The sequence below is a fragment of the Hyla sarda genome, chromosome 4 (assembly GCF_029499605.1).
Source record: "Hyla sarda isolate aHylSar1 chromosome 4, aHylSar1.hap1, whole genome shotgun sequence".
Classification (NCBI taxonomy): Eukaryota; Metazoa; Chordata; class Amphibia; order Anura; family Hylidae; genus Hyla; species Hyla sarda.
This window is the reverse complement of record NC_079192.1, coordinates 362721852-362742889: the sequence shown is the minus strand read 5'-3', so window position 1 is coordinate 362742889 and position 21038 is coordinate 362721852. Positions and strand designations below refer to the sequence as shown.

General features: G+C 40.9%; 1 protein-coding gene across 1 annotated transcript in view; it reads right to left on the bottom strand.

The window, feature by feature from the left end:
• Positions 1-21038, bottom strand: part of SLC25A48 (solute carrier family 25 member 48) — a 183620-nt gene that overhangs the window by 18393 nt on the left and 144189 nt on the right. Inside the window, exons 6-7 of the mRNA XM_056569460.1 lie at positions 19831-19964; positions 15693-15795 (exon numbers count right to left, since the gene is read on the bottom strand). Of these exons, the coding sequence (XP_056425435.1) occupies positions 15693-15795; positions 19831-19964 (237 nt within the window). The remainder of the gene's footprint in view (positions 1-15692; positions 15796-19830; positions 19965-21038) is intronic.

Sequence of the window (21038 nt, the reverse complement as noted above, 5' to 3'; positions counted from 1 at the left end):
CAAGTGTTAGTTTTTTCCCCATAATTTACAACACTTAGTTTTCACATGATATTTGTATGCAAAGGAAATTCTACCAAAAAATCCACTTTTTGTCTTTGTATGATTTGTATGTGAAAGGCTATCTGAGAATAGGGGTTGACGCTGTATGAGTCCAACATGTTCTGATGTTCTGCAGGTAAAAACATGCCATTTGCACTGCTGAAATAAATATATATGTACTTACCATATTGAATATGTATTTCTTGGGTAATGCTTTATTTATGGGTTTCCCTGCATGTCTTTTTGGGATATTTATTTTATTTCAGCCATTGAGTAGGCAGTACTGTGCTTGGATAACATTGTTGCCAGCACTGTAATCTAGGCCACAAACGTAATAGTTACTGTTCACGTCATGTTGTGATGTACTGAATGCTAGCATATTGGGGGAATAAGCCTGGCTGTGCATGGACAACAAAATTTATCTCATACTGTGGTTCTTCAACAATCATATTTAGGTAATACTGCTTATTGCTATCACTTCTTTGATGAACCCCCTTAAGGACTAAGCGTTTTTCTGTTTTTGCACTTTCGTTTTTTCCTCCTTACCTTTTAAAAATCATAACCCTTTCAATTTTGCACCTAAAAATCCATATGAGGGTTTATTTTTTGCGCCACCAATTCTACTTTGTAATGACATCGGTCATTTTACCCAAAAATCTACGGCGAAATGGGAAAAAAATAATTGTGCAACAAAATTGAAGAAAAAACACCATTTTGTAAATTTCTGTAGGTCCATACGATTAAAATGATACCCTACTTATATAGGTTTGATTTTGTCATACTTTTGGAAAAAATCATAACTACATGCAGGAAAATTAATACATTTTAAATTGTCCTTCTGACCCCTATAACTTTTTTATTTTTCTGCGTACAGAGGGATATTTTTTGCGCCGTGATCTGAAGTTTTAAACGGTACCATTTTTGTTTTGATCGGACTTTTTGATCGCATTTTATTCCTTTTTTATGGTAAGTGACCAAATATACACTATTTTGGACTTTGGAATGTTTTTGCGCGTACGCCATTGACCATGCGGTTTAATTTACAATATATTTTTATAGTTCAGACATTTACGCACGAGGCGATATCATATATGTTTATTTTTATTATGTTTATATATTTTTTATATGGAATTTGGGAAAAGGGTCGTGATTTAAACTTTTAATAAGGAAGGGGTTAATTTGTGTGTTTAAACTTTTTTTTTTTTTTTTTTTTTTTTTTTTTTTTTTTACACTTTTAGTCCCTTTAGGGGACTTTTAGGAGGAATCATTTGATTCCTCATACAGATCAATGGGATTACATACAATCCCATTCATCTGTGTGCTCTGTGCTCGAATGATAAAGCCTGGCCCTGCCAGGCTGTATCATACAGAGCGCCGGATCCATCACGGAAGGAAAGGTAAGCCCTCAGGCTACCTCAGCAGTGGATCGCCCCACCACGATCGCGCTGTGGGGGGGGGGGGGGGGGGGGGGAGATCCACCCTACTGGACCACCAGGGACTGAATACAGGCACCTTTAGAAACCGCATGTCGGCTATTAACGCCGGTCCCCAGCTACAGGAATCAGCTGGGGGCCGGCCGGTGTGATGCGAGCTCCTGACTTGAGCCCGGTTAACGGCCATTGGACGTGTATACACGTCCATGGTCCTTAAGAGGTTAAGATAGCTATAGACGATAGTTTTTTTTATTTTTTTTTATTTGGGGGCACTCCTTATGAAGCTATGTTAAACAATAGAACACAAAGAAGCTCCAACACTCCCCTTAGAATTTTCCTGTTTTTGTATGTTATGGTTTTGGCAATTTATTTGTAGTTGTGTATTTTAATAGTGTCATTTAGTTGTTTTATTTAAGTTTGGTACAAATCTGCAATTACCCTATGGTTTACACATGGTAGTTGTGGGTTTATATGTTGGAGGCCAATCTTACAGCTTTGGGCAAATGCAAGATGCCTTGGCATGGAATTGATTACATTGACCTTAGCTCAGGTAAGTGAGGCCTGCAGTTCTTTAGATCAGTGTTTCCCAAGTGCAGTCATTAAGTACAGGTCATAATTTGAGAATATCCTATACAAAGAACACTTGTGGTGATGCCTGATGTACTGGCCATAATTATATAATCTGTAAAAGACTAAAGAAGTCCTGAAAACATGACCTTCTGGGGTAATTGAGGACTGTGCTTGGGAATCAATGTCATCTTGGTAACATTTTAGTAGGCCAACCCCTTCTGGAAAGATTCACCACTGCTCCAGGTTTTTTATTCCATTTGTAAATAAGTGCCCTCATTGTGGATCATTCATATCCCTCAGCTTTACCAATGCCTTGGAATGTCTGCATGGAAAATCTCAGTGAGGACATTCCACAGACAGAGGAGAACAGTACAGCTCAGAAATGCGCTGCCTCATGTTCAATGTTTTTGCAGAAGTCAGAATCAGGCTTTCCATGGCAGATGTTGCTGCCAAGGAAATTCTGTCATGGGAACAGAGCAGTAGAATCCCACTGAAATCAATGGGACTCTGCTGCTGCAAAATATCCGTGAGAAAGATTCATGCGGAATTCTGCACAGACATTCTGCCGTGTGAACCTGGCCTAATGGTTCGATTCTTCAGGTCTGTCAGAAATCATGCTTGACTGTGGCTATGGTTAACTGGTTCAATTACTTAAAGCATTCACATAGAGCTAAGTAGAGCTGAACAGCATTTTTTTTTTCAATAAATAATATCATCCTGTAAAACACCATTTTGTGTTTACCTGGGTTATCTTTGTCTTAATATTAACCCCTTAAGGACGCAGGACGTAAATGTACGTCCTGGTGAGGTGGTACTTAACGCACCAGGACGTACATTTACGTCCTAAGCATAACCGCGGGCATCGGAGCGATGCCCGTGTCATGCGCGGCTGATCCCGGCTGCTGATCGCAGCCAGGGACCCGCCGGCAATGGCCGACGCCCGCGATCTCGCGGGCGTCCGCCATTAACCCCTCAGGTGCCGGGATCAATACAGATCCCGGCATCTGCGGGAGTTCGCGATTAAAATGAACGATCGGATCGCCCGCAGCGCTGCTGCGGGGATCCGATCATTCATAACGCCGCACGGAGGTCCCCTCACCTTCCTCCGTGCGGCTCCCGGCGTCTTCTGCTCTGGTCTGTGATCGAGCAGACCAGAGCAGGAGATGACCGATAATACTGATCTGTTCTATGTCCTATACATAGAACAGATCAGTATTAGCAATCATGGTATTGCTATGAATAGTCCCCTATGGGGACTATTCAAGTGTAAAAAAAGATGTAAAAAAATGTAAAAGTAAAAGTAAAAAAAAGTGAAAAATCCCCTCCCCCAATAAAAAAGTAAAACGTCCGTTTTTTCCTATTTTACCCCCAAAAAGCGTAAAAAACATTTTTTATAGACATATTTGGTATCGCCGCGTGCGTAAATGTCCGAACTATTAAAATAAAATGTTAATGATCCCGTACGGTGAACGGCGTGAACGAAAAAAAATTTAAAAAGTCCAAAATCCCTACTTTTTTAATACATTTTATTAAAAAAAAAAATTATAAAAAATGTATTAAAAGTTTTTTATATACAAATGTGGTATCAAAAAAAAGTACAGATCATGGCGCAAAAAATGAGCCCCCATACCGCCGCTTATACGGAAAAATAAAAAAGTTATAGGTCATCAAAATAAAGGGATTATAAACGTACTAATTTGGTTAAAAAGTTTGTGATTTTTTTTAAGCGCAACAATAATATAAAAGTATATAATAATGGGTATCATTTTAATCGTATTGACCCTCAAAATAAAGAACACATGTCATTTTTACCAGAAATTGTACGGCGTGAAAACAAAACCTTCCAAAATTAGCAAAATTGCGTTTTTCGTTTTAATTTCCCCACAAAAATAGTGTTTTTTGGTTGCGCCATACATTTTATGATATAATGAGTGATGTCATTACAAAGGACAACTGGTCGCGCAAAAAACAAGCCCTCATACTAGTCTGTGGATGAAAATATAAAAGAGTTATGATTTTTAGAAGGCGAGGAGGAAAAAATGAAAACGTAAAAATGAAATTGTCTGAGTCCTTAAGGCCAAAATGGGCTGAGTCCTTAAGGGGTTAAAGGGCAAGTATCATTAAAAAAAAAAACTTATCCCCCTTATCTTGCAGGGTTTGGGTCCAAGCACTGGGGCCCCGCACGATCTCCTGTCTGGAGCCCCGGCTTTCCATCACAGTGCCCAAAGCAGGGGCCGCCACGCTCCCACTATATAGCTCTATGGGAGAGCCGAAGTTTGTTGACGGCTCTCCCATAGAGCTATATGGAGGGTCGTGGCAGCCCCCACTTTGGGCAGGGGTCGTGAAGCGCCCGTGATGGAGAGCCAGTACTCCAAACAGATATGGAAAAGGGAGAAAAAAAGCAACTAGAGGTGCACCCCTAGTGAGGACTGTTTGACAGTGGGATTCGAGGAAAATCAAAGATGAGTTCTTACCCCTAGGTGTTGCGCTCAGGGCACAACACCTACAGTAGCTTCTGGAGAGAGAGAACTTCGGGACCACTGCCACAAACAATTTCTTCTACAGGCATACAGTTTGCATAAAGAAGTATTAATTTATAGGAACAGTTTGATGACCACTTCCGGATTACCGGAAAGTGGCCGTGTGCAAAGAATTCAGGTAAAAACTATGTGTGCTATGAATAAAATATCAAGATAAAAAACACAGCAAAGAATGTAATGAATAACATACAAGATAAAAAAAATGGGGGGGGGAGAGATTAAAATACTTAAATAAAAATGGCATTTTTGTTAAGAGATGAAATTCATTCATTTTAGTGGTGGCAATACTGAAAAATTGTCTGTAGTTGTATGTTGAAAAGTGCTTACTATAATACTTTTTAGCTTGTAAATGGCCCGTTTAAGGAGCATGTGCAGAGGAGGAAAAGTAAAGACAATATTGTCAGATGAAGATCCCAGATGCCTACATGCATGCCCCGAGGAATGCTCCATATGGTAAGTGGATAATTACTTCGGAAAGTTCATTAAACCCATCCGGAACCAAGGTTCCCATCCGGTAGATCCAATATACGTCTTTTCGTTTGAGCTGTTCGAATCTACTGGAAAAATCCTGTGGAATAGCTTCTAGAGGTGTGATTTTAATTGGATGTTCAATATCAGAATGAAATTGGGTGCAATGTCTGGAAACTCCATGCAGAAGGAATATATTGCGAATGTTGTACCGGTGTTTGTTTAATCTATTGTGCAGAGGCTGTGTTGTTCTTCCAACATATTGAAGATAACATATACATTGTAATAACAATTATTGATGATCTGAAGAGGGTATTTTTTTAGACTTGAAACCATCCTTTAGTACTCGGGATTGTGCAAAAAAGTCACTATCTTTGGTACAGTTCTTTCATATGCGTCGGTACTGGCTGAACGGGATATTTTGAATCCATTTCTTGTAGTGACCGCTTGAAAATTCAAAATAACTGTCCGCATCTACTGATTTAAAATGAGTATAGGTAAAAAAGGAATGATCATCATGTGTTATACACAAGTCTAAAAATGTGATGGTGTCGGGATTAGATTCCATGGTGAATGAAATGCCCCAATCATTGTTATTGAGGGTCTCTAGGAGTAAAATTTCAGATCCAGGGGAGGGCCATTCCAAATAAAAAAACAGATCATCAATAAAACGGCGGTATAAAAAAATATTGGGGGCTAAAATGGGATTTTCCTAGATAAAATATTTTTCAAATTCTCCCATAAATTAGCGGTTAGAAGGTGCCACTTTCACACGCAAATACTGTGCCAGTGGCACCTTCTTCCACTTATTTATTTATGGGAGCGTTTGAAAAATATTTTATCTGGGAAAATCCATTTTAGCTCCTCATATTATTTTATACCGCCCTTTTATTGATAATCTGTTTTTAATTTGGAATGGGACCCCCCTGGATCTGAAATTTGACTCCTAGAGACCCTCAATAACAAAGATTGGGGCATTTCATTTACCATGGAATCTAATCCCGACACCATCACATTTTTAGACTTGTGTATAACACATGATGATCATTCCTACTGATCATTCCTATGATCATACTATTATAGCTGTATTAAACTTTTTCTCAATATTCAGCCATATGCATCACCATCCTCTGTAGTTCCTCTACATACAGGGGCTGCAACATTTGCCACTTCTCCATCCCCTCAGTATTTCTTTCCCCACAGTTACAAACAATTGTGCTATATACAATGACTTTCCTGCCTCCATTTCCACCTAAGCACTATATAACGTCCTACTTCTCTATCCCTGCTGATAGATGCAGACATTCCCATGAATTTTCCACTTACCATATGGAGCATTCCTGGGGGCATGTATGTAGGCATCTGGGATCTTCATCTGACGATCTTGTCTTTACTTTTCCTCCTCTGCACATGTTCCCTAAACGGGCTATTTACAAACTAAAAAGTATCATAGTAAGCACTTTTCACCATACAACACTGCCATCTTCTGACGGTTTTTCAGAATTGCCACCACTAAAATGAATGAATTTTATCTCTTAACAAAAATGCCATTTTAAATAAGTATTTTAATCTCTCCCCCCCCCTTTTTTTTATCTTGTATGTTATTCATTACATTCTTTGCTGTGTTTTTTATCTTGATATTCTATGTATAGCACACCTTGTGTTTTTACCTGAATTCTTTGCACACGGCCACTTTCCGGTAATCCGGAAGTGGTCATCAAACTGTTCCTATAAATGAATACTTCTTTATGCAAACTGTATGCCTGATGAAGATCCCTGTCCGGGATCGAAACGCGTTGCAAATAAAACTTTTAATCTGACTTGGGAACCAGCTCCTTCATTTGAGGAACTTATTTCCTAAAAATGGCAGGGCTCAAAACAGGAGATAGGGGATACGTTTTTTCATTATACTTATCCTTTAAAAAGAGTTTGATGATCTAAAATGTTCAAGTAAGATACAAATGCTAAATACAGAAGAAATTAGTAAAGAAGAAAATATTTATTTCAAGTGTTGGATTTATTTTTCTCAGGGAGATGAATAACCCTAACCCGCTTCCCTTACCCTTACAACCTTCATCAATAAAGGTTACATGAAAGCTGCCATTTTGGAAATCCCTTTATAGGCCATTGCTCATACATACTTGCTGTCATATCTGTGTAATACCCACTAGTTTATTATTGTACAGATGCAAAAGTACAAAGATCAAAGGGTGAATTATCATGGGGCAGATTTGTTGCAGAAACATCTGGGACTGTTCCATACATCGACATGGGGTTGACAGAGGTGAGTCCCTAACGTGACCAGAGGTGAGTCCCGGAGCACTGGACAGCTCCTGAAGGTTTGCTATGGCAGTGTTTCCCAAATAGGGTGCCTCCAGCTGTTGCAAAACTACAACTCCCAGCAAGCCCAGACAGCCTTCGGGTGTCTGGGCATGCTGGGAGTTGTAGTTTTGCAACAGCCGGAGGCACCCTGGTTGGGAAACACTGCCATAGCAAACCTTCAGGAGCTGTCCAGCGCTCCGGAACTCAGCTCTGGCCACGTTAGGGTTAACAAACCCCCAGCGCGTCAGGCCCGATGCTGACATCACTATGGCACATGCGCAGATGATCCTCCGGAGCGAGGACCAACTGCGCATGCACCCATCACGGCATCCGATTCGCCGAAAGCAGCCCAATCCGCATTCAGATTAGAAGAAGCTGAAAATAAGGAGGGTGCACGCTGATGACGACCGAGGATTCCGTCGCGCGGGAGACGGGCACGTACGGAGCGAGGGGCAGGCCGGCCTCCAACACACCACCCTCCACGGTGACGTCCCGATGGCAAGATGGCGGCGGAAGAAAAGAAAAAAAGTGGTCGAGGCAAGGCAGGAAGCAAATGGAGAAACCAGCTACCGGGTATGGAAAAAAGGTAAGTAAAACACCACATACAGAACCGTTAGCAACATGAAAAAAAGCCATAATAACATAAAGCCACAGAACTAACTAACTGCCAAAAGTAGGTTAAGGCAGTGGAGAACCCCTTTAACACAGGGAGATATTTTTTTTTTAAACTATGCTTACAAACTTATTATATTCGGTACGAAGAGATACCTTAATCCCATGTTCTCTGTCATTATTCACACAACATTTGTTAGGCTTCAAAAGGTGACTTCTATTTTTCTGGGAGACAATGGACCGAGCCCGGTCTAAAGTCCATTTGGGATAACCCCGCAATTTGCAAAGTCAGAGGAAAAGCTTTGTTTCGTTCTAATAAGTTCCCCCACAGGAACAGACTGAATAGTATGATGTGGGTGACATGACTCCGCCCTCAAAAGACTATTATCAGCACTTGGTTTTCTATATGTGGATGTCTAAATAACATCACCCTGTATAGTAAGAGAAATGTCCAACAAGGTAGTATGACACTGAAAAATTAATCAGCAGGTAGTGGAAATTATTCTTAATGTAGTTAATAAATTCCAGGGCATGCTTCTGTGAGGATGACCATACAATGATGACATCATCTACATACCTGCTGTACCAGATGATGTCCTGACTGAAGGGGTCATTTTCACAAAAGATGTATTGTAGCTCCCACAAAAAGACATATCAACCCCTTAAGGACGCACGGTTTTTCGGTTTTTGCATTTTCATTTTTTCCTCATCACCTTCTAAAAATCATAACACTTTAAATTTTGCACCTAAAATTCCATATGATGGCTTAATTTTTGCCCCGCCAATAATACTTTGCAGTGACATTAGTCATTTTCCCAAAATATCCACGGCGAAATGGAAAAAAAAATAATTGTGTGACAAAATTAAAGAGAAAATGCCATTTTGTAACTTTTGGGGGCTTACGTTTCTGTGCAGTGCAGGTCCATACGGTTAAGATGATACCCTACTTATTTAGGTTTGATTTTGTCGTGCTTCTGAAAAAAATCATAACTACACACAGGAAAATGTATACGTTAAAAATTTTCATCTTCTGACCTCTAACATTTTTATTTTTCCGCGTACGGGCCGGTATGTGGGCTCCTTTTTTGCGCTGTGATCTGAAGTTTTTATTTGTATCATTTTTTGTATTGATCAGACTTTTTTGATCGCTTTTTATTCATTTTTTCATGATATAAAAAGTGACCAAAGATAATCTATTTTGGACTTTGGAATTTTTTTGTGCGTACGCCATTGACCATGCGGTTTAATTAATTTTATATTTTTATAATTCGGACATTTCCGCATGTGGCGATACCACATTGTTTATTTTTATTTACTGAGTTTTTTTAATTAAATGGGAAAAGGGGGGTGATTCAAACTTTTATTAGGGAAGGGGTTAAATGACCTTTATTAACTTTTTTCACATATTTTTTTGCAGTGTTATAGCTCCCATAGGGGTCACACACTATTAGCCCAGGGTCCCGGCTATCATTAGCCACTGGGACCGACCCGGTATGACGTGACCCCGCGTTACATACCGGGATCGGGCACAGGGCGTACACGTACAGAGGCTAATTAGCTGCAGATGTTGCGGTCGCCACACCCCCGCCATAGACTTGCATTAAGGGGGCGGGCCGTGATGTCACAAGGGGAGGAGCCATGACATCACTCTGCTCTGTCTCCTGTATCGCCCGTCATTAGGCACAGAGCGAACTCGCTCTGTGCAGTAATGATAGCGGGGTGCCGCAGCGGTGATCCTGGGGGTCCCCAGCAGCGGGACCCAGGCGATCTGACATCTTATCCCCTATTCTTTGGATAGGGGATAATATGTCTAGGAGCGGAGTACCCCTTTAACCTGTTAAGGACCCAGGATGTACCGATACGTCCTGAGTCCACTCCCATTCTATAACGCGTCATAGCGGCTCGGGCCCTTGGTTAATAGCATGCAGCACTGATCGCGGTGCCACGCGCTATTAACCCTTTAGAGAAAGTAAAACAATGCCGGTTAGCTCAGGGAGCTGTTCAGAATCGCCTCGGCAAAATCGCGGCATCCCCAACAGCTGTAAGACACGAGGAGGGTCTCCTACCTTGCCTCCTCATGTCCGATCGCCGAATGACTGCTCAGTGCCTGAGATTCAGGCATGAGCAGTCAAGCGGCAGAATCATCGATCAGTGGTTTCCTACGAGAAACCACTTATCAATGTAAAAGATCAGTGTGTGAAGTGTTATAGCCCCATATGGGAGCTATAACATTGCAAAAAAAAAAAGTGGAAAAAAAGTGAATAAAGATCATTTAACCCCTTCCCAAATAAAAGTTTGAATCACCTCCCTTTTCCCATAAAAAAAAAACTGTGTAAATAAAAAATAAACATGTAGTATTGCAGCGTGCAGAAATGTCCGAATTCTAAAGTCCAAAATAGTGTATTTTTGGTCAATAAGTCCTATCAATGCATAAATGGTATCGCTAAAAACTTCAGATCACGGCGCAAAAAATTAGCCCTCATACCCATATGCGGAAAAATAAAAAAGTTGTAGGGGTCAGAAGATGACAATTTTAAACGTATACATTTTCCTGCATGTAGTTATGATTTTTTCCAGAAGTACAACAAAATCAAACCTACGGTATATAAGTAGGGTATCATTTTAATCGTATGGACCTACAGAATAAAGAAAAGGTGTAATTTTTACCAAAAAATGTACTGTGTAGAAACGGAAGCCCCCAAAATTTACAAAATGGTGGGGTTTTTTTCAATCATGTGTCACAATGATTTTTTTTGCATTTCACCGTAGATTTTTGGGTAAAATGACTTGGGGGCACAAAAAATAAGCCATCATATGGATTTTTAGGTGCAAAATTTAAAGAGTTAGGATTTTTTAAAGGTAAGGAGGAAAAAATTAAAATGCAAAAAGGACCCGGGCATTTTTTGCACATCTGACCACTGTCGCTTTAAGCATTAATAACTCTGGGATGCTTTTACTTTTCATTCTGATTCCGAGATTGTTTCTTCATGACAAATTTTACTTTATAGACAATACAAGAGAGAACAGACGTCCTGCACTCACCGTGTAAGAACTGGTCAAACGACTCCCATCTCGGGTGATTCCTCCGGAGGGATCCTAAAGACTGTGCGCCTTCACACAATGAAGCACATTTATTGTGTGAAACCGCCGGCAGTCGCCTCTGAGCGTTCCGCACAGTCTTTAGGATCCCTCTGGAGGAATCACCCGAGATGGGAGTCGTTTGACCAGTTCTTACACGGTGCAGGACGCCTGTTCTCTCTTGTATTGTCTACTTTGCTGACTATCGTTTGCATTGTCCTAGCACCGCCGAGTAAGGTTTGTCTGGTCTTCTGCCTGGCGTGAGTATATCCATCTCGTGGTTGAGGGTCATAGGTATCGGTGCCACTGTTTGCCTCTTTGTTTTGGATATTTTACTTTATGTTAGTGGTAAAATTTCGTCGATACCTGCATCATTTCTTGGTGAAAAATTTGAAAATTTGATGAAAAATATGAAAATTTTGCATTTTTTTTACTTTGAAACTCTTTTTTCATAATGAAAATGACAATTATATATTGATTCACATATACAAAATGTCTACTTTATGATTGCATCATAAAGTTGTCATGTTTTTACTTTTGGAAGACATCAGAGGGCTTCAAAGTTCAGCAGCAATTTTCCAATTGTTCACAAAATTTTCAAAATCTGAATTTTTCAGCGACCAGTTCAGTTTTGAAGTGGATTTGAGGGGCCTTCATATTAGAAATACCCCATAAATTACCCCATTATAAAAACTGCAACTCTGAAAATATTCAAAATGACATTCAGTAAGTGTGTTAACCCTTTAGGTGTTTCACAGGAATAGCAGCAAAGTGAAGGAGAAAATTCAAAATCTTCATTTTTTACACTCACTATGTTCTTGTAGACCCAGTTTTTGAATTTTTACAAGGGGTCAAAGGAGAGAAATAACCCCTTTTACAAGGGGTCAAAGGAGTAATGAAATACCTCATATGTGTATGTCAAGTGCTCTGTGGGTGCACAACAAGGCTCAGAAGGGTAGGAGCAACAATGGGATTTTTCGAGAGTGAGTTTTTCTGAAATGGTTTTTAGGGGGCATGTCACATTTAGGAATGGTGCCAGAACAGAAAAAACAAAACACATGGTATACTATTTTTGAAACTACCACCCCTCAAGGAACGAAACAAGGGGTACATTGAGCCTTAAGACCCCACAGGTATTTGACGACTTTTCTTTAAAGTTGAATGTGTAAATTATTTTTTTCACTAAAATGCTGGTTTTGCCCCAAATTTTTTAATTTTTACAAGGGGTAATAGGAGAAAATGCCCCCCAAAATTTGTAATCCCATCTCTTCTAAGTATACCCCATGCATGGACGTCAAGTGCACTGTGGGTGCACTACAATGCTCACAAGAGAAGGAGAGCCATTAAAGGGGTTTTCTGGTACTTACACATCTTATCCCCTATCCAAAGGGGATAAGATGTGTAAGCACCGGAACACGCTCCGGGGACTGATTACAAACGGGGTACCGCATGCATGATCACGGGCGTCCCCAGCACCGGAGAACCCCTTTAAGCTTTTGGAGAGAGAATTTGGTTGGAATAGATGTCGGGGGCCTTATGCATTTACAAAGCCCCTGTGGTGCCAGAACAGTGGACCACTCCACATGTGACCCCATTTTGGAAACTATACCCCTCATAGAATTTAATAAGGGGTTCAGTGAGCATTTACACCCCACTGGCGTTTGACAGACCTTTGGAACAGTGGGCTGAGAAAATGAAAAATTTAATATTTCATTTTCACGGACCACTGTTCCAAAAATCTGTGGGGTGTAAATGCTCACTGCACACCCCTTATTACATTATGTGAGGGGTGTAGTTTCCATAGTGGGGTCACATGTGGGGGGGGGGGGGGTCCATTGTTCTGTCACTATGGGGGCTTTGTAAACAAATGTAGCCTTCAATTTCGGACAAGTTTTCTCTGCAAAAGCCCAATGGCGCTCCTTCTCTTCCGAGCATTGTAGTTCGCCCACAGAGCATTTTACATCCACATGTTGGGTATGTTCTTACAATTTTAGTTAAAAAATTTTTTTTCATTTTCCCATCCAACTTTAACGAAAATTCGTCTAACACCTGTGAGGTTTTAAGGCTCACTTTACACCTTGTTACGTTCGTGAGGGGTCTAGTTTCCAAAATGGGTATTTATTTTTTTGCGTTTAAGTCAGAACCACTGTAAAATCAGCCACCCCTGTGCAAATCACCAATTTAGGCCTCAAATGTACATAGTGCACTCTTACTCCTGAGCCTTGTTGTGCGTCCGCAGAGGATTTTACGCCCACATATGGGGTATTTCCTTACTCAGGAGAAATTGAGTTACAAATTTTGAGGGTCTTTTTTCCTTTTACCTCTTGTGAAAATAAAAAGAATGGGAAACACTGCCGTACGATACGTTTTTCCATTTTTATTGGGGGGGGGGGGGACAGTATGGAAACACTGCCGTACAATATGTTTTTCCATTTTCATTGGGGGGGGGGGGGGACAGTGTAAGGGGGTGCATATGTAGTGTTTTATCCTTTATTATGAGTTACTGTAGTTTAGTGTTTTTAGGCAGGGGTTTACAGTTAGTTTCCCCGCTAGAAGTTTGCGCTGCAGCGGAAAATTTGCTGCAGCTCAAACTTGAAGCAGGAAATTCACTGTAAACCCGCCCATGTGAATGTACCCTGTACATTCACATGGGGGGGGGGGCAAACCTCCAGCTATTGCAAAACTACAACTCCCAGCATGCACTGACAGACCATGCATGCTGGGAGTTGTACTTTTGCAACAGCTGGAGGCACACTGGTTGGAAAACCTTCAGTTATGTTCTGTTACCTAACTCAGTATTTTCCAAACAGTGTGCCTCCAGCTTTTGCAAGCCTACAACTCCTAGCATGTAATGATCGCTGAAGGGCACGCTGCGAGATGTAGTTATACAACAGCTGGAGGTACGCAAATACAACTCCTAGCATGGCGAAACAGCCTTTTGCTGTTTGTGCATGCTGGGAGTTGTAGTTTTGCAAGATTTAAAGGGCCACGGTTTAGAAACCACCGCCCAGTGATCTCCAAACTGTGGCCCTCCAGATTTAGCAAAACTACAAATCCTAGCATGCCCAGACAGCAAACTGCTGTGTGGGCATGCTGGGAGTTGTAGTTTTGCAAGATCTAGAGGGCCAAAGTTTAGAGACCACTGCACAGTGATTTCCAAACTGTAACCCTCCAGCTGTTGCAAAACTACAAATCCCAGCATGCCCACACAGAAGTTTGCTGTCTGGGCATGCTGGGATTTGTAGTTTTGCAACATCTGGAGGGCTACAGTTTAGAGCCCACTGTACAGTGGTCTCCAAACTATAGCCCTCCAGATGTTGCTAGACAACTGCTTACCGGCTTCCGTAGGATCGCCGCATGCAGCACCAGGGATGGAGGATCGCCGCCTGCCGCCCATCGCCAGTAAGAGACTTCCCCCGTTCTGCCTGAATTACCGTGGGTGGGTAAAACAGGGGAACTGAACTTTCACCCCTCCGCCCCCGATCTGCTATTGGCCGGTCACTTCTGACCTACCAATAGCAGGGATAGGAAGGGTGGCACCCCTGCCGCCTAACTCATTTCCCTTCAAGGGGACCGGGGGTGTCTTGGACACCCCCGATCCCCCTTATCTTCTGGGTCACTGGAGACCCGTGTGACCCGGTATCTCCGCAGATCGCCGGTCAGAATTTACCAATGATTTGCGGCGATATCAGCAGTCATCCCGGTCTGGTCCCTGCCCGCCGCATGGCGGGGACCGAAATTCCCACAGGCGTACAGGTACGCCCTGAGTTCTTAAGTACCAAGGAGTCAGGGCGTACCCATATGCCCTGTGTCCTTAAAGTGGTATTCCTGGTAAAAAACATTTTAGCCCCTATCCAAAGGGGATAAGATATCTGACTGCGATCTCCCTGCAGCACCCGCATTCTATTCTAAACTGGGGACACAGCTCCCACATAGAATGCGGGTGCTGCAGGGAGATCGCAAGGGAGATGTTTTTGCCCGGAATACCCCTTTAAAGGGGTTATCCAGGGAAAAAAAATGTGTTCTTTTCTGTCTAAATGCTCTCTGATGACACCTGTCTACTCTGTGCAGTTCCCGAGACAAGCAGAGATGTCAGCAGAGAGCACTGTTGCCAGACAGAAAAGAACAACTCAACTTCAGCAGCTGATAATTATTGGAAGGATTACGATTTTTTAATAGAAGTAATTTACAAATATGGTTAACTTTCTGGAGCCTGTGGATATATAATAAAAAAGTTTTTTTCCTGGAATACCCCTTTAATGTAGCTGGGGCAGAAGGGGACTAGGGGCTGTAAAATGGAGTCCACCCACTCACACAAGTGTTCATTTAGAGAGCCGATGCCCACCACGATAGGCCTCATAGGTGGCGGGAATCGGCCCTCATGAACCTTGGGGAGTTAGTGGAATACGGGAGTGACCGAATTTGACACAAGAATATAATCATATTGATTTTGTGAAAGAACCCCCTTCTGCAGTACAACATTTAGGAGTCCAATTAGTTCCTGGCTGAACCTCAGTGTGGGATTGCTCGAGAATACCATATGTTTTAACATAGCTTAGAAGAGTTTGATTCAACAAGCAATACAATGATCTATTCATGCAAAGTCCCGATTCTGTTTTAACTCTTTCACCTCTGGATAGATTCTTATGCTCGCTGTCATCAATAGTATCCTGTAACTGGATAAGTTCTTGCATAACCAGCTTTTGGAACGTATTCATAGGTGAAGATCTGGACTGAATCGGGTAAAAACCCAGGTTACCCACAGTACATTCAGGAGACTCATTAGTTATAGAATGCATGTTTAATGATTCAATTTTAAGTTGTCTAAGATTACTTAAGGATATTTGTTCTGACATTGTGATACACATATGAGAGCCCCCCTCAGCAAATAATGGAAGTCCCAAATTCACAGTTTGAGCGGGAATGTCTGTCATTTCAATTTGAAAGGCTTTTTCAAATGTTTTAGCCAATTCCTGCCCCACCTGTGGAATACCATTTAAAGGGGTACTCCGGTGAAAACCTTTTTCCTTTTAAATCAACTGGTGGCAGAAAGTTAAACATATTTGTAAATTATTTCTATTAAAATTTTTTAATCCTTCCTGTACTTATTAGCTGCTGAATACTACAGAGGAAATTCTTATCTTTTTGGAATGCTCTGATGACATCACGAGCACAGTTCTCTCTGCTGACATTATTATAATAATAATAACGCTTTATCTATTATTGTCCTGATTGGGATTTGAACCCAAGTCCCCAGCACTGCATGGCAGCAGTGTTAACCACTGAGCCACCATGCTGCCCTTAGCATACATCTGGTATGCATGGTTGCTAAAATGGACAGAGATGTCAGCAGAGAGCACTGTGTTCGTGATGTCATCAGTGTTCCAAAAAGAAAGGAATTTCCTCTGTAGCATTCAGCAGCTAATAAGTACTGGAAGGATTAAGATTTTTAATAGAAGTAATTTACAAATATTCAGGGAGAAGAAACAGACATGGTGCACATCTACAATCTTGTATAATGATCTGGCAGCAACGGACATCGCACAGCACCACACCAGTGTGAACAAGGTGTAATAGCTCACTTACCATGCTCTCCCAGTCAGACTGGGAGGCAGCTAGGAAAGAAATGGCCCATGTGTAGCTAATTACTACTTATATAGGGTTAGGCTGAGGGGGTGGGGAAGAGTGCAGACAACATGTTCAAAAAAAAAAAAAGGAGGAGGGGATAGAAATCACAGTGTGAATTCAGGTAGAAGAAACAGACATGGTGCACATCTACAATCTTGTATAATGATCTGATTACTTCTCAGCATAATATCAAAAACTAACAGGTTGTTAGTATACATTTTTGATCAAAAAGTACAAGCCCACTCGCCACGTCAAGGCCACCTATCCAGAGTGGGTCCCTAACGTCCCTAGCATAAAATGGCGCAGCACCGGGCGGCGACCACCACCGCCGCAACACCAATGCTCACAGGGGGGAACGACCCACCGGCAGAGCGGCCCCAATGTCACTCAAACCAGTCTATGGGCCGCACCCCCCCCCCCCCCCCCCGCAGAGTGTGCTGCACTCTTCCCCACCCCCTCAGCCCAACCCTATATAGGTGGTAATTAGCCACACTAGGGCCATTTCACTCCTGGCAGCCTCCCAGTCTGACTGGGAGAGCAGGGTAAGTGAGCCATTACACCTTGTTCACACTGGTGTAGTGCAGGGCGGTGTCCGTTGCTGCCGTGGCGCTGTGTCTGCGGGAGGCCCATAGACTGGTTTGAGTGGCATTGGGGCCGCTCTGCCAGTGGGTCGCTCCCCCCCCCCCCCCCCCCCCGTGGGCACCTGTGTCGCGGCGGTGGTGGTCGTGGCCCGGTGCTACGCCATTTTATGCTAGGGATGTTAGGGACCCACTCTGAATAGGTGGCCTTGACGTGGCGAGTGGGCTTGTACTTTTTGATCAAAAATGTATACTAACAACCTGTTAGTTTTTGATATTATGCTGAGAAGCAATCAGATAATTATACAAGATTGTAGATGTGCGCCATGTCTATATTCTACCAGAAATTCATAATTGACAAATATGTTTAACTTTCTGCCACCAGTTGATTTAAAAGAAAAAAGGTTTTCACCAGAGTACCCCTTTAAATAGCTGTGCATTTCCTCTGACACATCATTCTGAAGAAGGGTAACATGACCTGAAACTTCTCAGTGTTTCTTCCTGTTCCATGGTATGTTTTATTCCTGTGTATGTCTTCGTGAAGCAAGTTTTTATCTAATAAATCTGAAGTCTTTGCATGATGCTGGCCTGCATCGTGTTTGTCTCTATTACTACTTGGAGTATTGGCCATGCACAAGGGACCAGAGTAGCTGATCTTCTCTTTCTTGTATGCTGATCTCTGTACTGTTGAAGAATGGGATAATAAGAGCAAAAATACCTTGTGAAGCAGGTGCTTTCTGTATCCCAAATAGAATTAAATCAACATGTTTCAGCAGATGCTGTAAATGGATGCTGATTTTGTGAGTTAGCAGCATGGAGAATTTGCAAAAAAAAAAAAAAATAATAATAATGCTGTGGGGTAGTCTATAGTCTTCTGTAATTTGTGAAAAGGTTTTAAATGCAAATTTTATCATCCTTGAAAGGAAAAAAAAGAACTTAAAGGAATTTTTGTTTTCAAATGAACTGGTGCCAGACAGTTGAACAGATTTGTAAATTACTTCTATTAAATTCTTATTCCTTCCAGTACCTATTAGCATCTGTATACTACAGAGGAAATTCCTTTCTTTTTGGATTTCTATTCTCTCATGACCAGATTGCTCTTTGCTGACACCTCTGTCCATTTAGGAACTGTCCAGAGCAGCATATGTTTGCTATGGGGATTTTCTGGTCAGGACAGTTCCTGCTGAGATTTAAATTACCGTAAGTTTGTCCTGGTCACCTACATTCTCTGTACACCTAAGTATTTAAATAAGTCATCCGTGGTATCCACACTTCAACTCCCATCAAGAGGTGCATGTAAAAAGGAGAAAACCCAACTTTTTCCAATTGATTTTAACCCCTTAAGGAGCAGGCCCATTTTGGCCTTAAGGACCAGACCTATTTTATTTTTGCATTTTCGTTTTTTCCTACTCGCCTTCTAAAAATTATATTTCCATCCACAGACCCATATGAGGGCTTGTTTTTTGCATCACCAATTGTACTTTGTAATTACATCACTTATTTTACCCTAAAATGTATGGCGCAACCAAACAAATACTATTAAAGTGGGAACATTGAAAAGAAAACCGCAATTTAGCAAATTTTGGAGGGTTTTGTTTTCCCGCTGGTAACTTTCTGGTAAAAAAAATGACCTGTTTTCTTTATTCTGTGGGTCAATACAATTAAAATGATACCCATGTTATATGCTATTCTATAATTGTACCGCTTAAAAAAAATCTCAAACATTTTTTAACAAAATTAGTATGATTGAAATTGCCCTATTTAGACCACCTAAAACTTTCTCATTTTTCCATATATGGGGCGGTAGGAGGGCAAATGTTTTGCGCCATGATCTGTAGTTTTTATCAGTACCACTTTTGCTTAAAGGGTAGCTCCCACCATCCTATTTTTTTTTTTTTTTTGCTAGCCCGTTCCCACCTCCCCCACCCCCGCTACGGCACTAGCCCATTTTTTCAACAAATTTGCTGCATGTGAATTCACCCAAAGGAAATCTTTAAAGGGGTACTCCACTGAAAAACATTTTTTTTTTAAATCAACTGGTGCCAGAAAGTTAAACAGATTTGTAAATGACTTCTATTAAAAAATCTGAATCCTTCTAGTATAAGCTTCTGTATGCTCCACAGGAAGTTCTTTTCTTTTTGAATTTCCTTTCTGTCTGACCACAATGCTCTCTGCTGAAACCTCTGTCCATTTTAGGAACTGTCCAGAGTAGGAACAAATCCCCATAGCAAATCTATACTGCTCTGGACAGTTCCTGACATGGACAGAGGTGTCCATAGAGAGCACTGTGGTCAGACAGAAAGGAAATTCAAAAAGAAAAGAACTACCTGTGGAGCATACAGAAGCTTATAAGTACTAGAAGGATTAATTTTTTTAGGAAGTGATCTACAAATCTGTTTAACTTTCTGTCATCAGTTGATTTAAAAAAAAAAAAATGTTTTCCATTGGAGTACTCCTTTAAGACTAGACCTACTGGTTTCCTTGAAGATAGGCTGTAAAAACATTTCATAATGACAATGCATGCTTGGTATTCATATAGCATAAATACCACAAATTATTTACCTGAATACCTTCATTACAGTAACTTTGCCTAATGCAGTCTCTGACTCCTCTATATTTTCTGTTATACAGATTGTCTGCTTGAAGACGGCTCTTTACTACATCCATTGGAGTAGCCGTGCCCCAGGAAATAGCTCCTGAAAGTTTTAAAATTGCATAACTTTTAATAAGACTAAAATTAATTCTCATTATATAATGATATATGTACAGTATATAAATGATATGATGGTAACAGAAAGGTAGAAATAAAAAAATAAACTTAGATAAACTAATCAAAATTGGCTTAAATTTAAATATATTTTAAAAGACTAAAAGTACTCTACATATTATTGTGTTGTAGTTTACCTGAATCATCCCCTCGCTTTGGACAGATGTTTCAAAGACTTATAATAAACAGTACATTGCACTGTTATTTGCTGTTATTGTATTTACCATCTAATATTTAGCATTGGTCTTTCTAATTCATTATCTACTGTAGGGCCTACATTTTTATACTTTTCCTTGGGTTCAGTACCGTACTTTTATTTTCCGTTTGCTTTAAAGTGGTACTCCAGTGGAAATTTTTTTAAATGAACTGGTGCCAGATTGTAAATTACTTCTATTTAAAAATTGTAATCCTTCCAGTACCTATCAGCTGCTGTATACTACCAAGGAAGTTCTTTTTTTTTGTCTGACCACAGTGTTCTCTGCATACACCTCTGTCCATGTCAGGAACTGTCCAGAACAGGAGCAAATCCCCATTGCAAATGTCTTTTACTCTGGACAGTTCCTGACATGGACAGAGGTGTCAGCAGAGAGAACTGTGGTCATACAAAAAATAAATTCAAAAAGAAAAGAACTTCCTGTGGAGCATACAGAAGCTTATAAGTACTAGAAGGATTCATTTTTTTTCGGAAGTAATCTACAAATCTGTTTAACTTTCTGTCATCATAAGATTTTTAAATAGAAGTAATTTACAAATCTGTTAAACTTTCTGGCACCAGTTCATTTAAAAAAAAATTCCACTGGAGTACCATTTTAAAGCAAACGTAAAATAAAATGTACCCCTTTCAAGTGGACCTGTCAACAATTTTGAGCGATCAATACCTGCTGACAGGCCTTTACAATAGCTGGGCAGGGGGTGCCAACCACGCCTGTTTTCTCGATCATGCAATGTACTGTCCGTTTGTCTGTGTTTTGCATTTTTCTGCTTTGGGTCCTGTTCAGGCATT